This window comes from Varroa destructor, unplaced genomic scaffold (assembly GCF_002443255.2).
Source record: "Varroa destructor unplaced genomic scaffold, Vdes_3.0 BEIS01000004.1, whole genome shotgun sequence".
Taxonomy (NCBI): domain Eukaryota; kingdom Metazoa; phylum Arthropoda; class Arachnida; order Mesostigmata; family Varroidae; genus Varroa; species Varroa destructor.
The window spans coordinates 6,491,294-6,512,175 of NW_019211457.1; the positions used below are offsets into that span (position 1 = coordinate 6,491,294).

Sequence of the window (20,882 nt, forward strand, 5' to 3'; positions counted from 1 at the left end):
GAGTATTGTGTGGTGATCGCAGCAATAACACTGGAAATAGCGGGGTACACAAGTTAGTAGGTGATCGCCCACTGTGCAATCATAAATCCTGTCTTAAGGCCCTTCCTTTCTTCTAGTTTTCTTGAGTCTGTTCGGTAATCCAGAAACTTGGGCACAGGGTGCAGCGAGCAAAAAACAGCGGCGAGGGATATATAAGGAAACTCTTTAGTTTTATAACTTGATTCGTGTCCCAATAAGAACCGTACTGAGATCCGTCTGGCAAATTCGATCCAATATCGATGCCCCTGAACGATAATTCTCACAGACGCTGTAGAGCAAATTATGTCGGTATTATACGTTCCCTAGCCCCACTGCTGTGGCCGAACGAAGCAGGCGACTGTCGTATTGCTGAGCGCCATTTCTGAGCGTCGAATTCCTGGTTCTTTTTTAGACCTTTTTGATCTCTCATGCTGTATGGAAGGGTCTATGATGGGAAGACATAATGTCAACTTGGGTACAGGCGGGGCAACGGTAAGGGAATCTGAAGAGGGGCAAAAAAAAAGATGAAAAACACATGGCAAGGGCTTCCACTCCAAATGAAAATGTGCAAGGATGCGTCAGAAGTTCGCTTTACTACTAATATGAGGCACTGACCGCTCAAGGTTAGGCTTCGCTATTGCCGGTCTGCCCCTAACATTTCTTTGGCACAAAGATTTCTCTGATATGACTACTTAGAGCAAGCGGGGGGCATAGAAACAACCCCGCAAGGGCTGTAATAGAAACCGTCCAGGGCCAAATACTGTTGTGCTTACATATACTCTTAGAAGACATACATATCTTTGGTAAGAGCTGTGGAAAACTCTCTTGCCCTTGCAAATAACCTGGGTACGTCAAAGCGGACATGTCAGTATAGCGCTGCTATTTGCTAATAAGGTTCGCATTTAAATAAATCACGTAGGTGTGAACCTTCGCTATGATTTAGCGTGGATTCGGCGTGGATTAGCAGGCGTCCTATGTAGTACAGCAGTGGTGTTAGGGTAATTTGTTGGCAACTTAGGCCATATTATTTGACTTGCGTGTTTTTTCCGTCTCTCGAATAATTGAATCTGCCAGCTCCTATATAGATATAGGCAGCCTGTGTTAATAAGACAAATTTATTTCTCTTATTGATATAAAAAATTACCAATTTTAGATAGATGATGTTTCAATTGCTTCTCCTCTGTTACATCAATTCAAAGCTACAATGTAATATATGACAGTTACATTTTTCAATAGAGTTTGAAAACAGTGAAAAAAACTAACTGGCCAGCGTTGGCGATGTCAATCAGCAAAAACGTCTCCTCCAGTCAGATCTGTTATAGCCGCTACCATCAACGAGTATTCCAACTTTCACTCGTTTCATGAATCCGCTGATCTGGAACAGAAGTGCTTTCCTCATTCCCTATTTAAACACTAATCTTTTGCTTGTCCATGTAGTATATGCTTTTTGGTTTGAAAGCTCTTATGTGGCATTCTATACATGGTTCAAACAACAATTCTATTATGGTCTACGTAAAAGCTATGGCAAGGATGTTACGGAGGATCCTTGACTGAACATGGGCAATGCAGTCCTAATGTTCGTTTTATCGTGAAAACATTTCCGATTAATTATGATCAAAAACAACTTGAATATATTGAAAAGGTACAATCTAATTCGTTACGTAAAATTGATAAGATCGTCAACCACCTAAGACGGCTTTCGGAACCTCTGTTCCATAGAGAAAATCAGAGTAGGAGCATGAAAGGATGAAAAATTTCTTTAGACGTTGCCGTTTTTCGAGACATTAAAAAAAACCGTCTAGCAAGCGAATGCTACCGAGCGAGTATCAATCACTTTCCAAATAACTCGTGCACCCATACATCATAGCTTTGTACTTAAGGCCAAAACAACACAAAAATTACGTTGCCGCGTCCGAAAAGTTTCCTCATTAGAGAGAGCACTTGGGCGCACGCTTGCAACGCAGCTTAATGCGACACACTAATGCTAAATATACACGCGCCAGCTGTGAATAGAAGGTACATTAGCTTCATGGCCGATTACAGCTGTTCTATCTATATATCTGTTTGTTAGACTATAATGTAAAGCTTTGTCTATCATTAGATAATTGTAACTCTTCTGTTTGCACAGTAATATGAATAGATAATGACTTTGGTCAGCTTTGACGAATTGTATCAGGTCATGATAAGCGATCTCCATGAACGTCAGTAAAAGTCACGTTTTTCATCCTCTCAGAGTGAACCTTTAGATTTACCTAGACTACGGTCGAATTGTATAGCATCAGTTGACGGTTCTTACGTGGAATGGCTGGATTATTTGTACTGTAATTATAGCTTATTATTATCCACTGTACGTGTCCTGAAATTGTTCGGTGTAATATATATATTTGACTTGATTGGCATCTATCTATCTATACTCATCGCGAAGTATATGTAACGCAAGAAGTAGTCGAGCTTTGCCTAAAAAGGTAGCATCATTTAATGAATACTGAATTGTTGGAACAAATAGGTAAGAACGAATAATTACACTTGTTTAACCTGTATGTTGATACTATCATAGATACTGTAATGACCTGCGATGCTAAACTCGGTCAATATGAAGCTTGAAGCAGTTAAGCCTATTGTCTTCAACCACCCACAGAGGGCATTCGACCAACTTTACTAAAACCGAGTACACGTATAATTAGTCCAATTCAATATTTGTTGACCTACAGTCTTAAGAATAAATGTCATTGAAGTAATAACTATTTTCGTTTTTGTTATCTAATTGCCTTTATTTCGTAAATGTCAGTAGCGGTTCTTTCTAGTGGGTGCAACGAGTGGCAACCCTGATGTCGTAGTAGACCATACTGCCCTGACGGGAAGAAGACCTAAGAAGGTCAGTGGCAACTAGTTGAGTCTGGACCTGGCGCTGAATCTGAATAGTGCGGGGATGGTTGGGAGCATGGCAGGAGAAGCCAACGGAGCGTGTTTCACCTTGTAGTTGCTGATAACCGTGCTCGCAGGTAGGAACAGGTTCAACGGAAAAGCAGATCTTGCCGCCCAGGGTGATCATACGAGTCTCCTCGATAATCCGATCACGATCTTGGCGGATAATGGGCTGCTCAGTGGAGAATTGCTGCTGCTGCTTGGTGATCTGGACTCGAGTGGCGTCACGGGACTGAACACCCTCAGGACAGGTCCACTCACCCTGCATTCTTTCGGCTTGATCCTGATTGATGCTGAAGGCGCCGACGAAATCCTTATCGAGCTTATAGAGGCAGCCGCGGGGTCCGACAAGTTCTTTATCATACTCGTTGTTCGCGCTACCGCAGAGACCGGTAAGCTGACCTTTTTGCTGCCACTTAGCCAGTTCGATCTGGAAGTTCTTGCCATCGTAGACAATGCGCATGCTTTGGTCATGGACCATCATAACAAGGGTATCCTGGCCCTCCATGTGCTCTTCGACGTGGAGGGTAACCATGTGTTTGTTCCTGCCGGCGTACTGGCTAACTATTGCCTTGGTGGAAGTGACGTCCACCATGGTGTTGTTCACCCAAACGTTGTATTGCCCTTGCTGCTTAGGAGGAGTTAGTTGGATGAAAGTGGATTCACGGAGGAAAACGTGGAGCTCAGTCTCGGGATACTGTTCATAATTTTGGATCCTCTTGGCAAGAATGGTAAACTTAGACTGCTCGTCGTCCATGTCGCGCAAGATTACGTACTTCTCACCCTGCTTCATGGTCTTGACGGAGATTGTGACGTTGTCAAAAGTGCGGAGGTTCAGGCCGTTGTAAATGCAGATAGCTAGGGGAGAGAAACCAAATGGAGCAATCGGAAAAAAACATGTTTTCAAAAAAGTTATATATTTTTGACATGATACTCGTGATACTTAATAGCAATTTTCGAGGTTCCGTGTGTAAACTTCCATTGAGATTAGCTATTTGTCAGCAAACATAGATTCATGGTTTTTAGTGGGAAATGGTGGGGCCATAAAGGGGGTAACACTTACGTTCGGGCCGGCCGTTCCTGAGGATGGCCTTGGCCTGCTCCTTAATGGACCACATAGTGTTGGGACGGAGAGCCTTAGGAACAGCGACGCGCTCGAAAAAGAGATCCTCCTGATCGGGGGTGTGGATGGAGAAGTTGACCATGCACATCTCAGGGTAACTATCAGAGTAGACGAGCTCACCATCAATCCTTCCACGCTGAATATTTTTGTCGAAGTAGTTAGCATGAAGGTTCATGTAAAAGTGGGTCTTCAGGGCTTCTCGGGCTTTGTGAGTGATGCTAGCGAAACCGTCAGGAATTTGCTGGGGAAGCTCAATCTCAAAGGTGAGCTTGTTCAGGGCAGACATATGGTACCGGGTAGCCTCGCAGGCGGTAGACATCTCGGACTGGTGTTCCTTCTTGTCTTTTTCGCACTTGCTACGGAACCAAGGCATTTCCTGGATGGGCCGCTTCATCAGCTCTTTTTGCTCCTCGGACATGCTCATTAAAAACTTACCAGCATACTGCTGTTTGCCAGTCTGAGCGGTTTTAAGTTGAGCGATAAAGCCGAAGACACCAAGCGGTTCTTTTTCGTTGACCTCAATTTCAAAAGGCTGGGGAGCTTTGGTAAAAGCGGCGACAGCCTGACCCTCAAAATAAATGGGGGAATTTTCAACGTTCATCTTGACCTCAACGAGCTGGGCCTGCTTAGAGAGGGTGGCAGCGACGATCATATGACCAGTAACAGCGAATTGCTGCTCCTTCTGACTGTTAGTGGTAAGAATGTACTCGACAGAGCAGACCTGGATGTTATCCTTATTCAATTTGCGGCCGAGCTCAGGCTCAACGAGTGACCAGTACTTCTCGGTCTGCTTGGTGGTACGTTCAACAGCCTGCTCGATGTTCTCAATCTCGGGCTTTCGGCCGGTGACCTTCTCGTACTCCTGGCTGTAGGCTATCATACGCATGTTCTCCGGGTGCGCCTGTTCCTCGACGAGCTGCTCGTGGGAAAGGCGTTCCTGTTTTTGCTGCTGGTTTTTGCCCTGGGATATTCGATCCTCGAGGAGGTCGCTCATATGGAGGACAAGCTTGATTTCCTCGACGGGTTTCTGCTCAGTCGGCTCAATACGAACCGACCAGGTGCGGGAAAGGAACCACTCGTTGACGACCTCTTTAATAAGGGCGGCTGCAGTGCTGGGCTCGCTACCGGCGATGCGGGCACGGATAGGGTCGACGGCGTAGTCTTCGCTCATAGAGAGACCTTGAACGCGGAAGGCCATACCGAGCTTCTCACCAAGAACACGCTCGTATATGAAGGGCTTCGGTTGGGTCTTGAAGGTTGTGTATTGCTCAATAAAAGGTTTGTCAACGGAACGAATAAGAAAAGCCTCAGTCTTGAAGGTCATAGCGCGAGTCATGTGGTAGAAGATTTGCTCGAAGCGTGGGCGGAAAGTGAAACCCACAGTCCTGGTTTGCTGGGTGTATTGGAGGGAAGCATCAATAGGGAAGGTAACGTAGGTCTGCTCTATAGCGCGGACACCGTGAGCAAAGCGGGTGTTTTCCACTGGATTGATGACCTTGGCAGTATGGATAGACGTATAGTATACGGTGGGCCTGATCAAGCCAGACGCAGCAATCATGTAGGGGTCAAGCTTGAACTGGCCTTTTTCGGCACCGAAGCGAGTTTGGAGGTTTTTCAGGGAAAGGGAGATTACGATGGGGTTATGGTTGGCAAGCATAACGGGAAGACCGTTGACGCCTGGGGCGACCTGGATATAGGTGTGGGGCATAAGGACATGAACGTAACGGAAAGTCTTATCAGTACCCTGCAGTTGAATGATCTGCTCACCAACCTTCTTAACAATCTCGCCCATGTAGTCCTTGTCCAAGGGCATGTAGAGCTCATTACCAAGGAAATTGCCGAAAACAACGGCGCGAGGATGCTCATTCTTCTTTTCAGTGTTAAACTGCATTGCCTGCTCGATGTCCTCAAGCATTTGCTTGATAAGTCCGGTGCGGGCACCACGACGCATGCGCTGCAGGACGTTCTCGACAATTTTGCTCATACCACCATTTTGGGGGATGCCCTTGTCAAGATTTTCCAAACCCTTGGCGAGCATGCCAAACTCACCTATATTGGAGATGAAGGGGCCTTTGTTGGCGGTAAAGCCAGTGTAGACAGCGCGGGGAATGGCAGACACGTTAGACTGGATGATCTCCCAGTGACCCTTAAGACCCATGTTGTGGAGGGGGAAGTACTGAGAAGCAGTATACCACTTGGAGCGGTAAAGGTCGTAACTATTCTGGGGAAGAGCACCTAGAACGTTTTGAATACGGCGGGCAGACTGCTTCATGCAAGGAAGGGTGGAGTTGGCCATAGAACGAAGAGCGGAGTAAGCGAAGGAGGCAACTTCCTGGTTGCGTTCACGGCCGAGCTCAATGACGATACGACCGAAGGTAGCCTCGGTAGGCTGAGTGGTCAAAAGGACAGAGAGGGCGGCAATACGGATGTCGTAATCCTCTTCCTGGTTGAAGTAGATACCCTGAACAATAGGATAGACAGCGGCACCATGCTCTTTGGCGGAGTTGTGTAGAGCGAAGATGGCGATTTGCCGAAGGAACTGAACGTACTCGGAGTTGTCCTCCTCCTTATCGTTGGGGTTCATCTTCTCAATTTGGGTGATCACCTCAGGCTCAGCATATACGTAGGGGACGAGGGCCGTGATGGCCTCAGGGTGGGAGAGACGGCCGAGGGTCTGGATGTATACGCCCTGCTGTGTGAAGCTCCTAGCGGAAGTCAACTGATCACGGACAGCATAGACGAAGCGCTTGTACTCCTGCTCACCACAAAACTGTATCTGCTTGCCGTTTCCGATAGTCTGTTGTTCGTACAGCCACTGTGGCCACTGTTGCTGGTTCTGCCATTGGCGAGTCTGATGCTGGCCGCAGTTGGAGCGGACAATTTCACTAAGGGCGATGCAGGCAGTGGAGAATACGATAGGTTGCTCTTGGAACATTTGTCCAGTGCAGATCTCGAGAATACGATCCATGGTCTGGGTGGTAGGGTTAACGATATTCTTCTGCAGGCCTTCAAGGACATGAACAGTCTCAAGGATGGACAACTGCTGCTGCTTGATGAGTTCAACGAGGAATTCAGCAGCATCGTTGGATCCGGAAAGACCGATGGTGTCAATGAGAACCTTGCGCTGAACCTGCTCGAGCTCTGTACGGGTACTGGCCTGGACAGGCTCCCCAACGATGCCCCAAAGGGCCTGAAGGTCCTCCTTACTGAGATTTCCAAGAGCCTGGGAAAGCTGCACGATCTTATCACCAGTTTGTCCCTTAAGCTTGATGTTATCAAAGACGATAATCTCGGAAAGAGCCTTAATCATAGAGATAATCTGCTCCTTAAGCATATCACCATTGTGCTGCTTCTTGAAAAGAGCGAGATAGGCAAGGTCATACCTATGCCCCTCAGGAAAACGGTAAATGAAGTCTTCGTATTGTTTGGTAGCCCCGTCCTTTTGCCAGATTTGCGAGATGGGACGCTGCTCAACAAGGCTAAGCTTCATCACGGAAATAGTCATGATTTGCTGGTGACGGAGGGGAAGGACCTTCTTGTCCAAAGCGTGGACCTCGTGGATGAGACCCAACTTTCCACCCTGCTCAAGAGTCAAGTTATAATTATAGGTGGTATAAGCCTCTACAAGCTCAAGCTTGGGATGAAACATTGCAGGACAACCCTCGTCGGCGGGCATCTCCCATCCAGAAGTGTCAGGCTGCATGTTGGCATCAACCCTCTCGGGCCTGTGGGTAGGGCAGACATTCTGACAACCACGCCAATCATGGCCATTCTGGAAATAGCGACCATCACGACCGATCTGTTTCATGTAATTCCTGGTCTTGGTCACGTTGAGTTGCTGGTTTTGCTTAGGAGAGGACAGAATCTCGTAGATGGTCTCGAAGGTTCCGGCGATACCTTGCTCGTAACGACGGTAGACGATGGGTCGTTCATGTCGCCACTGGTCATGGTCTGCGCCCTGGAACATGAAGGGATGGCTATCACAACCTTGAGTTTCAGGCTTGCCGACGGTAAGGGCTGCAGCGATGGCTCGGTAGACGTTCACAATCTCCTCAGGCATGCCCTGGGGAGCCTGGAGCTTCTGAACCTCATTCTCCTGGTAACTAACAAATACGGGGCCGTACCTCGAGATCATCTCATCGATAGTGCGGGAGACGCCCTCGACGCGACGATTCTCGATATCCTCGACCTCCTTGTCGAAGGAGCCGGTCTGAACGTGTCCTAGATGAAGGCCAAGAACCTTGGAGCTGCCCTGTTGCTTTGTCATCTGGACAGTCAGCGTACCGTACTTTTCAACACCAGCATAGCGGCTAGACTGGTGGGGCATACCAGTAGCGACAAGAGAGCGGTAGTTATACACGTACTCGGACTGGTCATGGAAAACTATGTAATAATCAAACAGGAATAAAGAGAAAAAAATTTAGTTCGATATATTCATAGTTCTAGTTGACGTTAACGATTAAATATGCATAAAAATTATTTATCTATTGATGACTTGAAGTGTGCGAGCGAAGTTCGTTAGTTTGTGCAATCATGCTTAGATACTATGTAGATATTTGTGTAATTATGCGTGTTCGATTCTAAAAGACACTCACGCTCGGGAATGGTGTCCTCGTTCGGTCCAGGCACGGCTGAAATATATTGCGGGCATCAGGATAAGTTAGTGCCGATAGATTCAGTGCAGCGACAGTAATTTAGAAAGTGATTAAAAGCGGGCGAAATAAGGCATTTTTTCTTGTACTACAACACAGATCTCGCTAGTTCAACTTGGGGCTACCGCATAAATATTATAAAAACAAGATAATACTTATTCTACTGCTATCATAATTTTTCAGGTAATATTGCCGTCTGCTGGACGGCATTTGTTTTTCGAAGTCGCGTTACCGCACTTCGATTTTAAATAATTCATTTTTTGCGTTCCACGTACTACGCCCGACGTACAATATTAGTTCGAGTGTATTCCCGAATGTAGAATCGTCATTGCCAGTGCCTATTCGAAGCCTTATTGTGTCTGTAGTCTTTTTATGAGTTTAAAGGTTTGTGACTTATAAAAAGTTGTTAAGAAGTAAACTTATTTAACCAGTGCTACCCTGATATCTTGCATCTAGTCCAATAGCAACAATTTTGTGCAAATACGAGTTATATTACTGTATCAAGCAAGCTTACAACCTTCTATGAAGCATCTGCATAGAACAGAATGAGGACCTCATTTTAGGCAATTGCTAATTCAAAATCGAAGCCTACTGATAGGCAAAAATTCGTTGCGTAGTTCACAGGTCGTGTAACCACCGTGGAGCAAAGTAAACATTTTTAATACACAGAAATCCCTGAATGAAAAGTATGCAGAGGGCATACAACTCACCGGCGGCGACAGTCACAAGGCCGAAGCAGGCAAAAAGAACCTTCATCTTGGCTGGTGTGGATGTGTACCTAGACTCGCTAAGGAATACACCCTGCATTCCGAACAGTTTTCCCAGTACTTTTATACCCGGGCTGTGTACCCTCTCACCGTTATCATTAATATATCATCGACAAAGGAAAGCGTAAATGTTGGTTCGTCCAATCTAGCATATTCCATTTAACCGCTAACTGAAAGCTCAGAAACAGTTGCAAGATCAGCGATCCCGACGTTGACCGCCTTCTATCGTTTCGACCATTAGCAAGGCCACGGCAACAGTAGCAATTCTATACGTCGCTTCGTAAAGAAATCCAGGCCGGAAGATGGTATAACAAAGAGGGCTAGGTTTGATTTCCTGTAACACACAACCTATAAGATAGATATCGTCCAAAAAAAGTAAAAAATGCACAAGTTTATAGCGTCCTGTATAAAACTAGCTAAGTTGTAGAGCGCGCATCTCGTAAGCATGCATGCTAACGCAAGCTGCTAGAGTAAACATATATAATGGCGGCCTATCGTCGTACTCATCTAGTCTTAATATAGGTGAGCTGTAGAGACGACGTTCACAGTGGCTGCTGTGAACCTAATTTTTTGTAATATAAAATAATTTAAATTTTATCAGTTTTTATATACCTTGCTTTGGTGCAGTGGAAGAGGCCGTGGATTAAATTGTAGCATGGTTAGCTTTATATTGAACCTGATAGGAGCACTCAGCGTCATATAGGTATATAGGTTGTAAAAAAAGTATAGACCGCTTTTTAGTTAGATGGCTTTGAAGTCACGTATCTCAGGTAATGTAGCTCATATCGGACTAGCGTAGGCGTCATGTAAAAACTGAGAGCTTTGACACGAGTAAATGTGCTGATGTGGTCGAAATACCTTGATTCAGATTTGCGATAGAGGGTGCATATAGGCGAAATTTCTACTACCTAACATTCGCTATGCTTTACGATTTTACTACGTCAATGCCCATAAAATTATAGGCATAATGCGTTACTGGGAGAAATGACCCCAAAAAAGCTAAATGTCGATACAAAAGACACTCCTCATGACGGTCTACTAGTTAATTACAAGAAAAGTTGACGAAATTACTATGAAAGTTGAACAACGCGTCAATAGCCAAGGTACTAAACATTTACTACAAAACCATTTAAAAGAAGACCGCCTGAAAAAAGAATCTTCCCGTTTGTCTGAACGCTGCACAAATCGGCACACGATAATGACCTCGACTGTATTTTCGTCCATGAAAACGTTACTAAACTGAGTCAGTTCGACCACGCGTGATGAAAAATGGATTACATAGAGCAGTAATATGCGGAAAAGGTAATGATCGCAGCGCGGAAAAGCTCTACAATTTTCGCCGAGGCCCAGACTGATGTCAAAAAAGGTGACGTTAGGTGATATTAAAAAGAAATCGTACATTACGAGTCGCTGCCCAGCAGAACGACTGATTCGGGCCTCCACTGTTAGCAACTAAGAGGGTCACAAAATAAAAATTAAGCGAAACTAGTGAACAGAAAAAAACGTCGTCTTGTAGCATGACAATGACAGATTATAAACATATTTAGCTATTTGACAAGAACTGAGACGACTTTGATGAGAAATTTTGACATATGCTCCACGGAATACGGATCTGACACCATCAGATCTTCACGAGTTTATCTCTGGGGTTAGTCTGGCTTCAGTAGAGGGATGCGAAACCAGTGATTGCAGGAAAATAGCAGAAAATCATCTATCAATAGTTGCGCATAGTTAACTTAGAAGTAGATCAAAAATAATTGTCTCCAATTTAAGTTTTCAAACAGTCAACTCTTTTTGGACACCTATATACACACACACATATATATGTGCATGCATACATGTATCCGGTTCTTGTTGTGACAGCAACTAAGCGTGACACGTTGTATAGTGATGGTTTTCTAATTATTAAATGTGTTCTACAATAATATGTCCCGGATGTATCACATCGTCACAATGTATACTATATATATATATATATTTTTTTTTTATAAAAATTCCGCTCAATGCTTTAGTACGTTACTGTTGTGTTAAAGATATTGCCATAGGTGTCTAAATGAGTGCTAAGAGAAAAGAACGCGAGTTTGTGGCCCTGCTTTCCGAAGCGCTGCCACGCTCTTTTTGCCTACCGTTTAGGCCACGGTGTCGCTCGACGAGAAATAGCTTAGTACATATGTAAGCGACGACAAAAATAAAAATGATTGAAGATAGGAAGAACTGCTGCACCTATGCCTTACTATTGTGATCTAATTTTTTAATATTTCTATATGCTAATGAAAAATTGGGTGCGTCGTCTTTGAAATAGCCCGCGCAAAACCGATTACTGCGATAGGCAGTTAATCTGGAGCGTTTTCTTAATGCAACAAAAATATAACGAATCCCTCTTTATCCTAGAACAAGCTAGACTCAGCTTGTTCAGCCGCCGTCTGGCCACCTTTGTCCAATAAGCAATTCCAACCAGAAAGTAGAAAGACCTCTGCCTTACCCACTTTTGCCTGCAGGTTGCTCGCCCATATCCTCGCATTCGAACGACAAGTAGATACAACAGATTAATTATAAAGCAAACCAACAGATGTTTGGTCTTCATCGTTGGAGTTCACGTATCATTCTCGAATAGCAGATCTAAAGAAACATCTACTTTTTGATAGAACCTCCCGAGCTGTGACCAGACTAGCTCCTTCGTGAAGTTCTACTCATTTCGTTCGCTTTTAGAGCAGACGATGCACTCACTCCAGAAACTGGCTAACACAAGGTCCCACGTCCATCTTAAATTGATGCTCGTTGTAGTACCAGTATCGAACCATTTGCCAGACGCTATAATGTCCGCTGTACGAGCCTAACGTCGCTATTCTAGCTTTTCCCTCGTCCGCCGTAAACACTGCGAAAAATACCTACCGTAGGGGCCGAAGTGCCTTATTGGGTAGCGCGTCGTTCACTACCTCAAAACTTCTGCCGACAGAGACATCGACGTGGAAATTTGAAGGTGGAAGACGTCACTGAGCATCCCTGTGCCTCTAACAAGCATTTCACAATTGAGTTTGCTACTAAATATTTTTACCTGTGATATATGAGTTGGATGAATAACTGGAGTTACTTTTATTACTTTTCATTATTGCTTAAAACAGCAAAGAAGATCATCTCGATCTTTCGGATCGATCGATCTGTCTCCCTTGTTTCTACTAGTTCCATGTTTGGACTTACTTTGGCACATACATGAGAAAGTTTTATAATTTCATATACAGATAAAGAACTAAAATAATTTGAGATATACTTGTGAACGTTTCATTGCTAAGAATTGGTTCGACTATGTTGATTAATAGTTTTTTTTTTTTGTAAATCATATAAAGATGGCCTTCTTATGTAAGTGAAACCTATTATAAAGGCTGTTATGGAAATGTCGTTTGCGGAAACTCGTTTGGTCATGTAATATAACCCTACTGGAGGATTCTTCGGAAATAGATTCCACAACTGGCTCTGTGCGGCAATTATGAACTTGTTTATTTGGGGCTTTTGCCTCTGAGTTGGCATGGATTAAGATCAGTTTTCATCGATGAAACGTTAAATAGCCTCCATGGATTCCGCAAAGCTGTGATAATTAAAACACAAATGATGATATGTTGAAGATTATCATAGTGTTTCATATGTCTTAGTAGAGTATAAATTATCTCTGTGAAAGTTCTCTGCTTTTTTGGCATTTTGAGCATTGCGCCTGAAAAAACATGGCCGTAGAAATCTAGTAACTTCGCTTTCGAACCTGTGTCTAATATCGACTTCCTGTACTTAAACTTGGTTTCCTTGGATAAGCCAGAGTAAAAAAAAATTGAGGAAAAATTAATTGTAAAAATAAATCTCTAGGACCTTTGTTGGACAGAAATTATTAGCTACGACACTTCGCCAAAAAGCAACGACAAAACACAATACAAATCCCAAACACAAGTCTGAAAGTTCGTCTGGTAAGTAAAGACAATACCTTAAATCGAGCAATACCAGCAAATGGAGAAAGTTCAACGAGCTGCTTTTTTCCACTCAGCTGGAACTGGAATTGAGGGTGATTAATGCCTCCCAAGGTGCTGTTAATGATCTTTTGGAACTGAAAAAAAACAGGCTAAAATAAGAAATTAGTTAGTCACATGGGAGTATCGATGAATATGATCTTGAAGAAGCATTGCCCATCCGAAGGTAGAACGATGATCAAGCTTTGAAGACTTTTATGGGAACTGTAGATGAGGGCAGTGACAAAGAAATATCCCAAAAAAGTCAGACAGTTAGGTCGATGGCGGGAATAGGCAATTCAAATGCCCCTCGCAATTTAAAATACTATAAGTGGAAAAATTCCATTTCCACATAAGTATGCGCCATCGTTGAAGATGATCGGGAAGAAAGTCATTCCCCGAGAGCGACTTAGAAACATATGAACATAATGCACAGTTTGTGGAAAGGATTGTTCAAGATAAATAAACTACATCCAAATTTCGTGGCATAATTAATTGACACGATTAATCAGTTAATTATTTTTTTAAAAAACGTATCTCTAACTACTGGCCATTTAATGTATGTTCCGCTAAAAGCGTCCAAGACATAAGTTACTATGAGTAAGTAGTACAAACTCGCGTCGTCGCATTTTCGCAAAAAACAACGAACGGTTAACAGTTACTTCGCGGAACAGCATTTTTGCATGCTACGGGCATACGCCGTTGGGACGGCCTTCATCATTCATGGAAAAATCCAGTGGCTTAATATATTTGGTCCGGATTCATGATCTTTGGTTACGTGTGTGAATGTCGCCCCCAATCTGACCTCTGATTAGAGCGCGTTTGAGAAGCTCGGAAGGATTCAATAATTAAATGATTTGAGCTGCTAAGTAAACTTTACTTTGACGCTGCCATTTAAAGCAGTTACCTGTTTGCTAAATTTGTACTTGTTGGCTTCCGGAGTAGAATTGACTCTGATACTAGTTAATGTCGGAGACCACATGCACTGGTGACACGAGGCAGTCCTGAGCCTAAGCAACACGCTTTGAAAGGCCTTGGAGTTTTAGGAAGAATCAAGATATTAAAGCGTATTTAAAACTGCCCGATGGATTATTGAGTATATTTGTCACTAGCTCGGAATGATTTATGCTCTAACGTTATAGTATGTATTTCCATTGTTACGTATAAAAAGTTGACGTTTATCGTAAAGACAGAAAAGGTCATTCTCGACGAGTCGGAGCTCAGGTAAAAGAAACAAAACGCACGAGTTTAGCAATTAGCACAGTTGAAAAGCTTAAAACGGCTTGCGAACCAACGCAGAAGCCCAATGCTGTCACTCTTCTGCGATCGGTGTAGGTTAGTGGTTTATACATGTAGAAGATACGTGGAACTGGCCAAATCGAGACATTCAGCATCATTTCTCTTTTTCAGCATTCCGTGGCCATTTAATTGTTATGCCTGTGTTCACAGAACAGCCGAATATGATGAGGTTAGGTCAGTATTAGACAGACATAACACTCACCTAAGCAGTTCCTGAAATCTCTCTCCACAGTTACTTTCAGTGCCAGCCTTCAAACAATCAGTACCTCAAGTGACCTGGATACTTTGTTGTTCTTTTTTTTTTTTGCAAAATCATCACAAAATGTTTGATTTATGTAATTTTGTTGCTGGCCGACAATACTTATTAATCAATCGTAACTGACTGATAATTCTGACAAAAACTACTTCTATAATAAAATATATTTCGAACTTCAGAGTACGTTATCGTTCGAGCTAAATGCATTGTATAGAAGAACGGATGTGCTCCTTTGGCAGTTTTCGCAAGTTCGTCACGGAAGTTTTTTTGCAACTTACATTTGAATTTATTTAAGCAGTGTCGACACTCTCTTAAGCTCCTATTGCTGAAGTGACGAGTGAGATAAACTGTCATTTGAATGGCAGTGTTATTGTGTAGAAGAATGGTTCGTCTTCGCTATAGACTTAATGATCGGCTCATTCATATATCCCCTTTCACCGTGACTTGAAGAAGCTTCTTCGTCTGCTACCGATATGTTATACAAATGTTTAGTGTTTATAAATGGACTAACAAAATCGGAATGGTTCGATTCTGTTGGTCCGGTGCTTGAGCTGTTCGGCATTGCTTCAAATGGCTGGATTCCGCCAAACGTGTTGAAACACTACATTAACAAATAAGGCGCATTTATTTGATACCCTTACCACATTCATGACTACAGGTAGAAACAAAGCAACCACGGATCAATGTATTCGTAGTTCATTAGAATAGAATTGAAAAAAATCATGTTTAAGTAACACCGCAAATCGTAGGACACATAGTCCTTAGGTCTTTAGTCTCCTAAATAAGTTTCTAAATTCTTCATAACTTATCTAATAGTAAGGGAAATTATTAATTACATTATTAAAAACAGGATAGATTAATTAGAATGATTATTTCTGAATAAAAGTAAAATTTTGTTTCGAAACACTGTTTTATCGAAGACATAATCAAGACTCTGTTAGAGCTATCGTTTGAATCAAATATCGAAACAAAGGTTTAGGAGAATACGCATAAGGTAGTGGTCGCCAAGATTGGTAACGCAAACTAGTATTAAAGGTATTGACAGTATGTAAAAGGTATCTAGCTATCATTATTGATTTATCTTTTGTTTCATTAGACGAAGATATTTCATCATATGTGTTTAATACGCGATATAGTTTAATAACGAAGTATCCCTGGATAGAAACATGGACCACAATCTATTCTTACATAGCTACTCTCAACTCGGCCACTTTTAGTTAGCCGCATCGACAGACCCACGTTGTTGAAATTTCGTTGAATCTCACTTTTTATTTTGGCCAGCTATCGAAACCCATAGAATCCAGTGATCTTAGTTCTATCTAGTTGTGGGTTGTGTTCTGCCAGCTTCTATCTCATTGACCAATTCGGCACTCGCCGATGCCCGTTGACGGTCTGGCCTGTCCTTTTGCTACCTTCAGGACACCCGTCTTCACGTTCAAACCCAGTATGCGCCGATTTCAGTCATACGCTTACTCGTATAGACGACCCAGGGTCTAATCGATGACGAAGAATCACAGTGAAGGGTCAGAACGAAGAAATCTATCGCTAACCGCAGTGCCGCTCATAGAACGGACTCCTTACTAGGATAGCCCTATCTGATCGTCTTCTTCCCCCGTGGCCTTATGCCGCCTATCCAACGAATCTCTGAGCTGCCATATACCGGCGTCCAGGTGGTGCTTACTGGCTCTGGACTCCGCCTAAGTACAACTAACCAACTCGGTAGACGAGCATATTGGCCGTCGTCCTTCGACCGGGTGTATATTTGAGCCCAGTCCGAATCTGCCAGTAGCTCACACAAAGAAAAAAGCTCTTTGCTAGCAGCAACAAAGAGCAGACTGATGATCAGTATTATCAACAGCAACGGCTGCAGCCAGAGCAGAAGTGGCATTGGTACTAGAAGCAGCAGAAACATTCGGTTCGAGTAACGAGACACAAGTGCAAACGAGTTCGCTCTATGAGACCTACGGAGGTAGAAAAGACTACCTCTGCCGGGTATCCCCAATAGAGTCCAACCGCCAGAAGTGCAGAAGGGTGCGGCTCCGTTGAGCGGTGAGCAGGCGAAGCCGCGGAGAGCTGATGAATGCACAAAACACGAGCTTGTGAGTACGACCAACAGGGCGAATCCTGCGAATGCTACACTAAACGGTGCACCGAAAGTCCTTGGTGCTCACAACCGAGAAGGTTGCTTCGCCAAGGTTCGCTACTGTTATTCTGTAGGTCCTAGCCGTTTGTTAAGCACAGCAGCGCCACCAGCAGACCCATTCCCCCGCGATCAGCAAGACGAAGCAACCAGATTGGCCAGTGCAAACCCAAAATCTCTGTATGCTTTCTCAAATTCAGGGAGTGGAAACTTGAAAGGTCGCAAATTCATTACCGAGTCGCGTCACAACTAGAAACGTTGCCGCCCAGCACTTGTTGCTATCAGTAGACATTAGACAGTATTTGTCGTAGCCAAACGCGATTCGTGTCTCTGAACGTGCAACTTACTTTGGAAAGTCTGCGAACCACCTGTGAGAAACACAAGTACATACAAGCGTGCCCGACGGAGCTGGTTATTGTTGCAGAATCAGGCTGTAGCTGATATTGGCTGTCGAAATAAAGCGCGGGCAAATTCATACAGCGGCATCGCTCAGCGAAATTGGCAGGCGCGTATGCGGTAGCCGGACCGCAAAGTATCTATTCAAGGTGGCTTTAGAAAATTGACGTATCCGTTCGCCGTATCCCGCCACGGCCACGTGACCAACGTATTCCAGCTGTTCAATAGCAGTATTTCGACTGTAAGGCTGTTCGAAGTGAAAGATAGCCTACACGATATCGAGAGGATACAGCCTACTTATGAACGCCTGACATATTACCAGAACATGGTACGTGCAATGATGTGTCAACGCCCCCGATCGCATCTACACCTATGGAAAAGTATATCTAGCCGCACATGAAGTTCGTATTGTTACTGAAATTGTGCCTTTTTGGTTCTCCGAACTGCAGTTCAACAAGGCTATATACTCTATGCGTTTTCTACTGTTTGTTATGGTGCAAGTGAAAGTCGACAAGGGATGGTTGTAGCAACCGATTGCCACATGACATGCAGGGCTGTAACGTACGGCCTTCGTGTATTCATGACGCTCCGCAGTCATCTGTACAGCCCATAAAGTTCGTAAGCTGTGTGTCTCCCAAGGATCACTATCTGTTTTACAGTATCACAGTGTTGTGTCTCGTTAACAGACGTTCTTGTCGTTGCTGTTGTGATATTGATTAAAACGGGACGACGTCTTGGAACACGCTTCTGTTCCGACGAGGACCGATCACCAAGGCCAATTAAAATCACGGCAGTCAAGTTCAACCCTGCGCCACATTCCGTCTTGTGTCTTGCCGCTTTCTGTTAGCCGTTACCTCCAGAAAGTGCGCTAAATGTGGTTTGTATAACGGCCGAGAAAAAACAACGAAAGGAAATGTATTTGTGTGCGCGTGTTAGGTCTATATGTTATCGTTTTTTTTTTAAATATGTGTCTCTGTGTTTGCTAAAGAACAAAATGCTGCCGTAACGGTGCTTCTATCGCTCGACCAATAGAGAGAAGAAGGAATATATTGAAGATTTAGGCATCGGGAGGCCTGAGGGTCCTACATAAGAGAGCCAGGCGAGCTGAACGAGCTCACGAAGCTTCATTGCAAAAAGGTCACATTCTGTTCACCATCAATAGGGTAAAGATAGAGTCGATTTTCTCTATTTTTAAACTCCTCAGCGTCTTCGGTTCCCTAAATATGGCGTAGTCAACGTGTGAATGAATCTTCGTTCTTCTATCACCTATTCGTCTTGTCTATTCCACTGTTCGTATTGCTAAAAACACCGTTCTAATCAAACAAAGTCAAACTACTACTGCTGCTGCTGTTGTTGTGTGATTTTTCAAACCTCGCAGTCTAATCGTCTAAACAAATTCTGTTAACGGATCTGCTTCCTGAGTTAGTTTTGTGCGACGCAACGCTTAGCGTCAACTTAAGTTCTCTTGGGTTGTATTTTCATAGTTCCGTTTTGAGAAAACAGACCAAACTGACGGTTGAACTTCCCGTGCATTGGCAGAACTATGGTCCATGACTAGCGTCGATAGTGGATCTGTTTGGCCATTGAAGTTTGGCGAATCCACCGCCAAATCTACGAACCATTCGTAGACACGTTTATGGCACGTAATCATTACCAACAGTGCATAACGTGGAACCAAGGGTTATCGCACAAATTGATCAAAAGGAGCAATAATTTCAGACAGAAATTCGTAGACGCAGGACCGAATATGACCTTGAGTGCAGTCGAAGCTGGCACCACGCCACATCCCGTATACGTGATACGAAACGGTGTTGTTAAAGAGTTCAGCTCGGACAGCCCCTGGCTAGGTCTTCAATCAGGACCCCTACCTCCGACTTCTGCAAACCAGAACAACCAAGGCAGCCACCCCCTGCACGCTCCAGCCATCAACAGCGATCCGAACGTGTTTTTCAGCAGCGCTCCGACCAGTACGGCTATTTCGACTAGCATCTACAACAGCTACGTCTCCAGCACCAGCCTTCCCCATGCCGCCAACAGCTATACCACGAGCCAACACCATCGTTACCACTCGCCCCAGCTGCTATTCCCGAACGGTGCCCAATCCCCCAGCCACTACGGGGTCGAGGTTTACCAAAACGACGAAGGGATCTCTCTGAATCGGGGTCAGTTAGCTCAGTTATCCCAACAGGAATTGCCAGGCGGTGGTGGTAGCAGCAGCAGCAGCAGTAGCAGCAACTGTGGTAATGAGAGCAGCGGCAATGCATTCATGCGGGCCGGCTCGCCTAGTTATTCCACAGGCTACCAGGCAGGCCAATCCGGAGCGAGCCTGTCGCGAAGCTCCTGGCTCCTCGCCGCCAGGAGTGAGTACCCCGACTCGAACCCGTTCGGGTCACCACAGAACCGAGGTTGTGGGACTGCTGGTTATGGAGCAGCGGCACCGGTCGGAGCGTGCGGGGCTGGTGGAGGCAAAAGCAGCTACAACAGCACAGGCAATCCGGCTTCATCAGCAACCAGCGGAGTGTCCAAGTATGCTCGTGCCGCACGTGGCTAAGATCTAACACGGTGTTTGCATGCGTATTGATACACGTTTACACGAGTATAGGTATTGCATGTAGGCATTGAGGTCATCGGTGGAAGGGGTTAATCGGGGTGAAAAATCGAACGCGATGGAAACAGGTGCTACTCGGATTAAGGTGTTTCTTTCCAGAACTGTCCACTGGAGGGTCATAAGCGCATCGGGGAATTGTGCAGGTTTTATTGAATGTGTGTGTATAAGCAACATACGTAGGGGACAGCACCTTAATGTTATGTTCTATGCTTTACGATTTGTCAGCGACAAATGTAAGGATATATCTTACCATCAACATTTGACAGTAATAATAAATATCCGCTCCTTTTATTGTTCTAGTTCGTCCATTAGAGATGATAGTTTGGTTCTCACTTGGTGAAGTCTAGTGTAGCATTTTGTTGCTATGTGTCGCTTGCTATTGTTCTTATTACGACAATATTAATAATAATAGCAATTATTGCTGTATACGTATGCTTATTATAGGTTGGGTTATTGAAACGTATATACCGTTTTTCTAGCTAGATGATGGGTTGCGTCAGGTCGGCGTTATTGTGGCTTGAAAATTGAGAACTTTAACAGTAGTAGATGTGCGGATATTATGGAAATGTTTTGATTCAGACTTAAGATAGAGCAGTTTGAAGATGCGTAAAATTTCTATAAAAAGTCTCTGTTTTACAATTTTACCACAATAGAAAGCACAGATGTCGCCCCGGGCCATAAAAAAAAACGTGTGCCATTTATGGTCAAG

General features: G+C 44.1%; 2 protein-coding genes across 4 annotated transcripts in view; one reads left to right on the forward strand and one right to left on the reverse strand.

Moving 5' to 3' along the window:
- Positions 1–2,470: 2,470 nt before the first annotated feature.
- Positions 2,471–9,551, reverse strand: LOC111249976 (vitellogenin-6). The gene is made up of 4 exons (XM_022804488.2): positions 9,429–9,551; positions 8,662–8,697; positions 4,007–8,449; positions 2,471–3,801 (listed from the first exon to the last, which is right to left on the reverse strand). The coding sequence occupies exons 1-4, from the start codon at positions 9,523–9,525 to the stop codon at positions 2,819–2,821; spliced, it is 5,559 nt and encodes a 1,852-aa protein (XP_022660223.2). The 5' UTR covers positions 9,526–9,551; the 3' UTR covers positions 2,471–2,818.
- Positions 9,552–17,479: 7,928 nt separating this feature from the next.
- LOC111248838 (uncharacterized) overlaps positions 17,480–20,882 on the forward strand; it is an 88,567-nt gene continuing 85,164 nt past the window's right edge. For 2 of the 3 annotated variants that reach the window (XM_086988446.1, XM_086988447.1), the window contains exon 1: positions 17,480–20,091. In XM_086988446.1, coding sequence (XP_086844572.1) covers positions 19,202–20,091 — 890 coding nt within the window. In that variant the 5' untranslated portion in view covers positions 17,480–19,201. The remainder of the gene's footprint in view (positions 20,092–20,882) is intronic. The other variant, XM_086988448.1, reaches the window with a different exon arrangement.

What these genes read in the sequence shown, in the direction of transcription:
- LOC111249976 (XM_022804488.2), bottom strand. Translation starts at nt 9,525, where the DNA reads ATGCAGGGTGTATTCCTTAGCGAGTCTAGGTACACATCCACACCAGCC. An exon ending in CGAGGACACCATTCCCGAGC is followed by an intron (nt 8,450 to 8,661) that starts GTGAGTGTCTTT and finishes ATTATTACATAG; the next exon opens with TTTTCCATGACCAGTCCGAG. An exon ending in CAGGAACGGCCGGCCCGAAC is followed by an intron (nt 3,802 to 4,006) that starts GTAAGTGTTACC and finishes TCTCTCCCCTAG; the next exon opens with CTATCTGCATTTACAACGGC.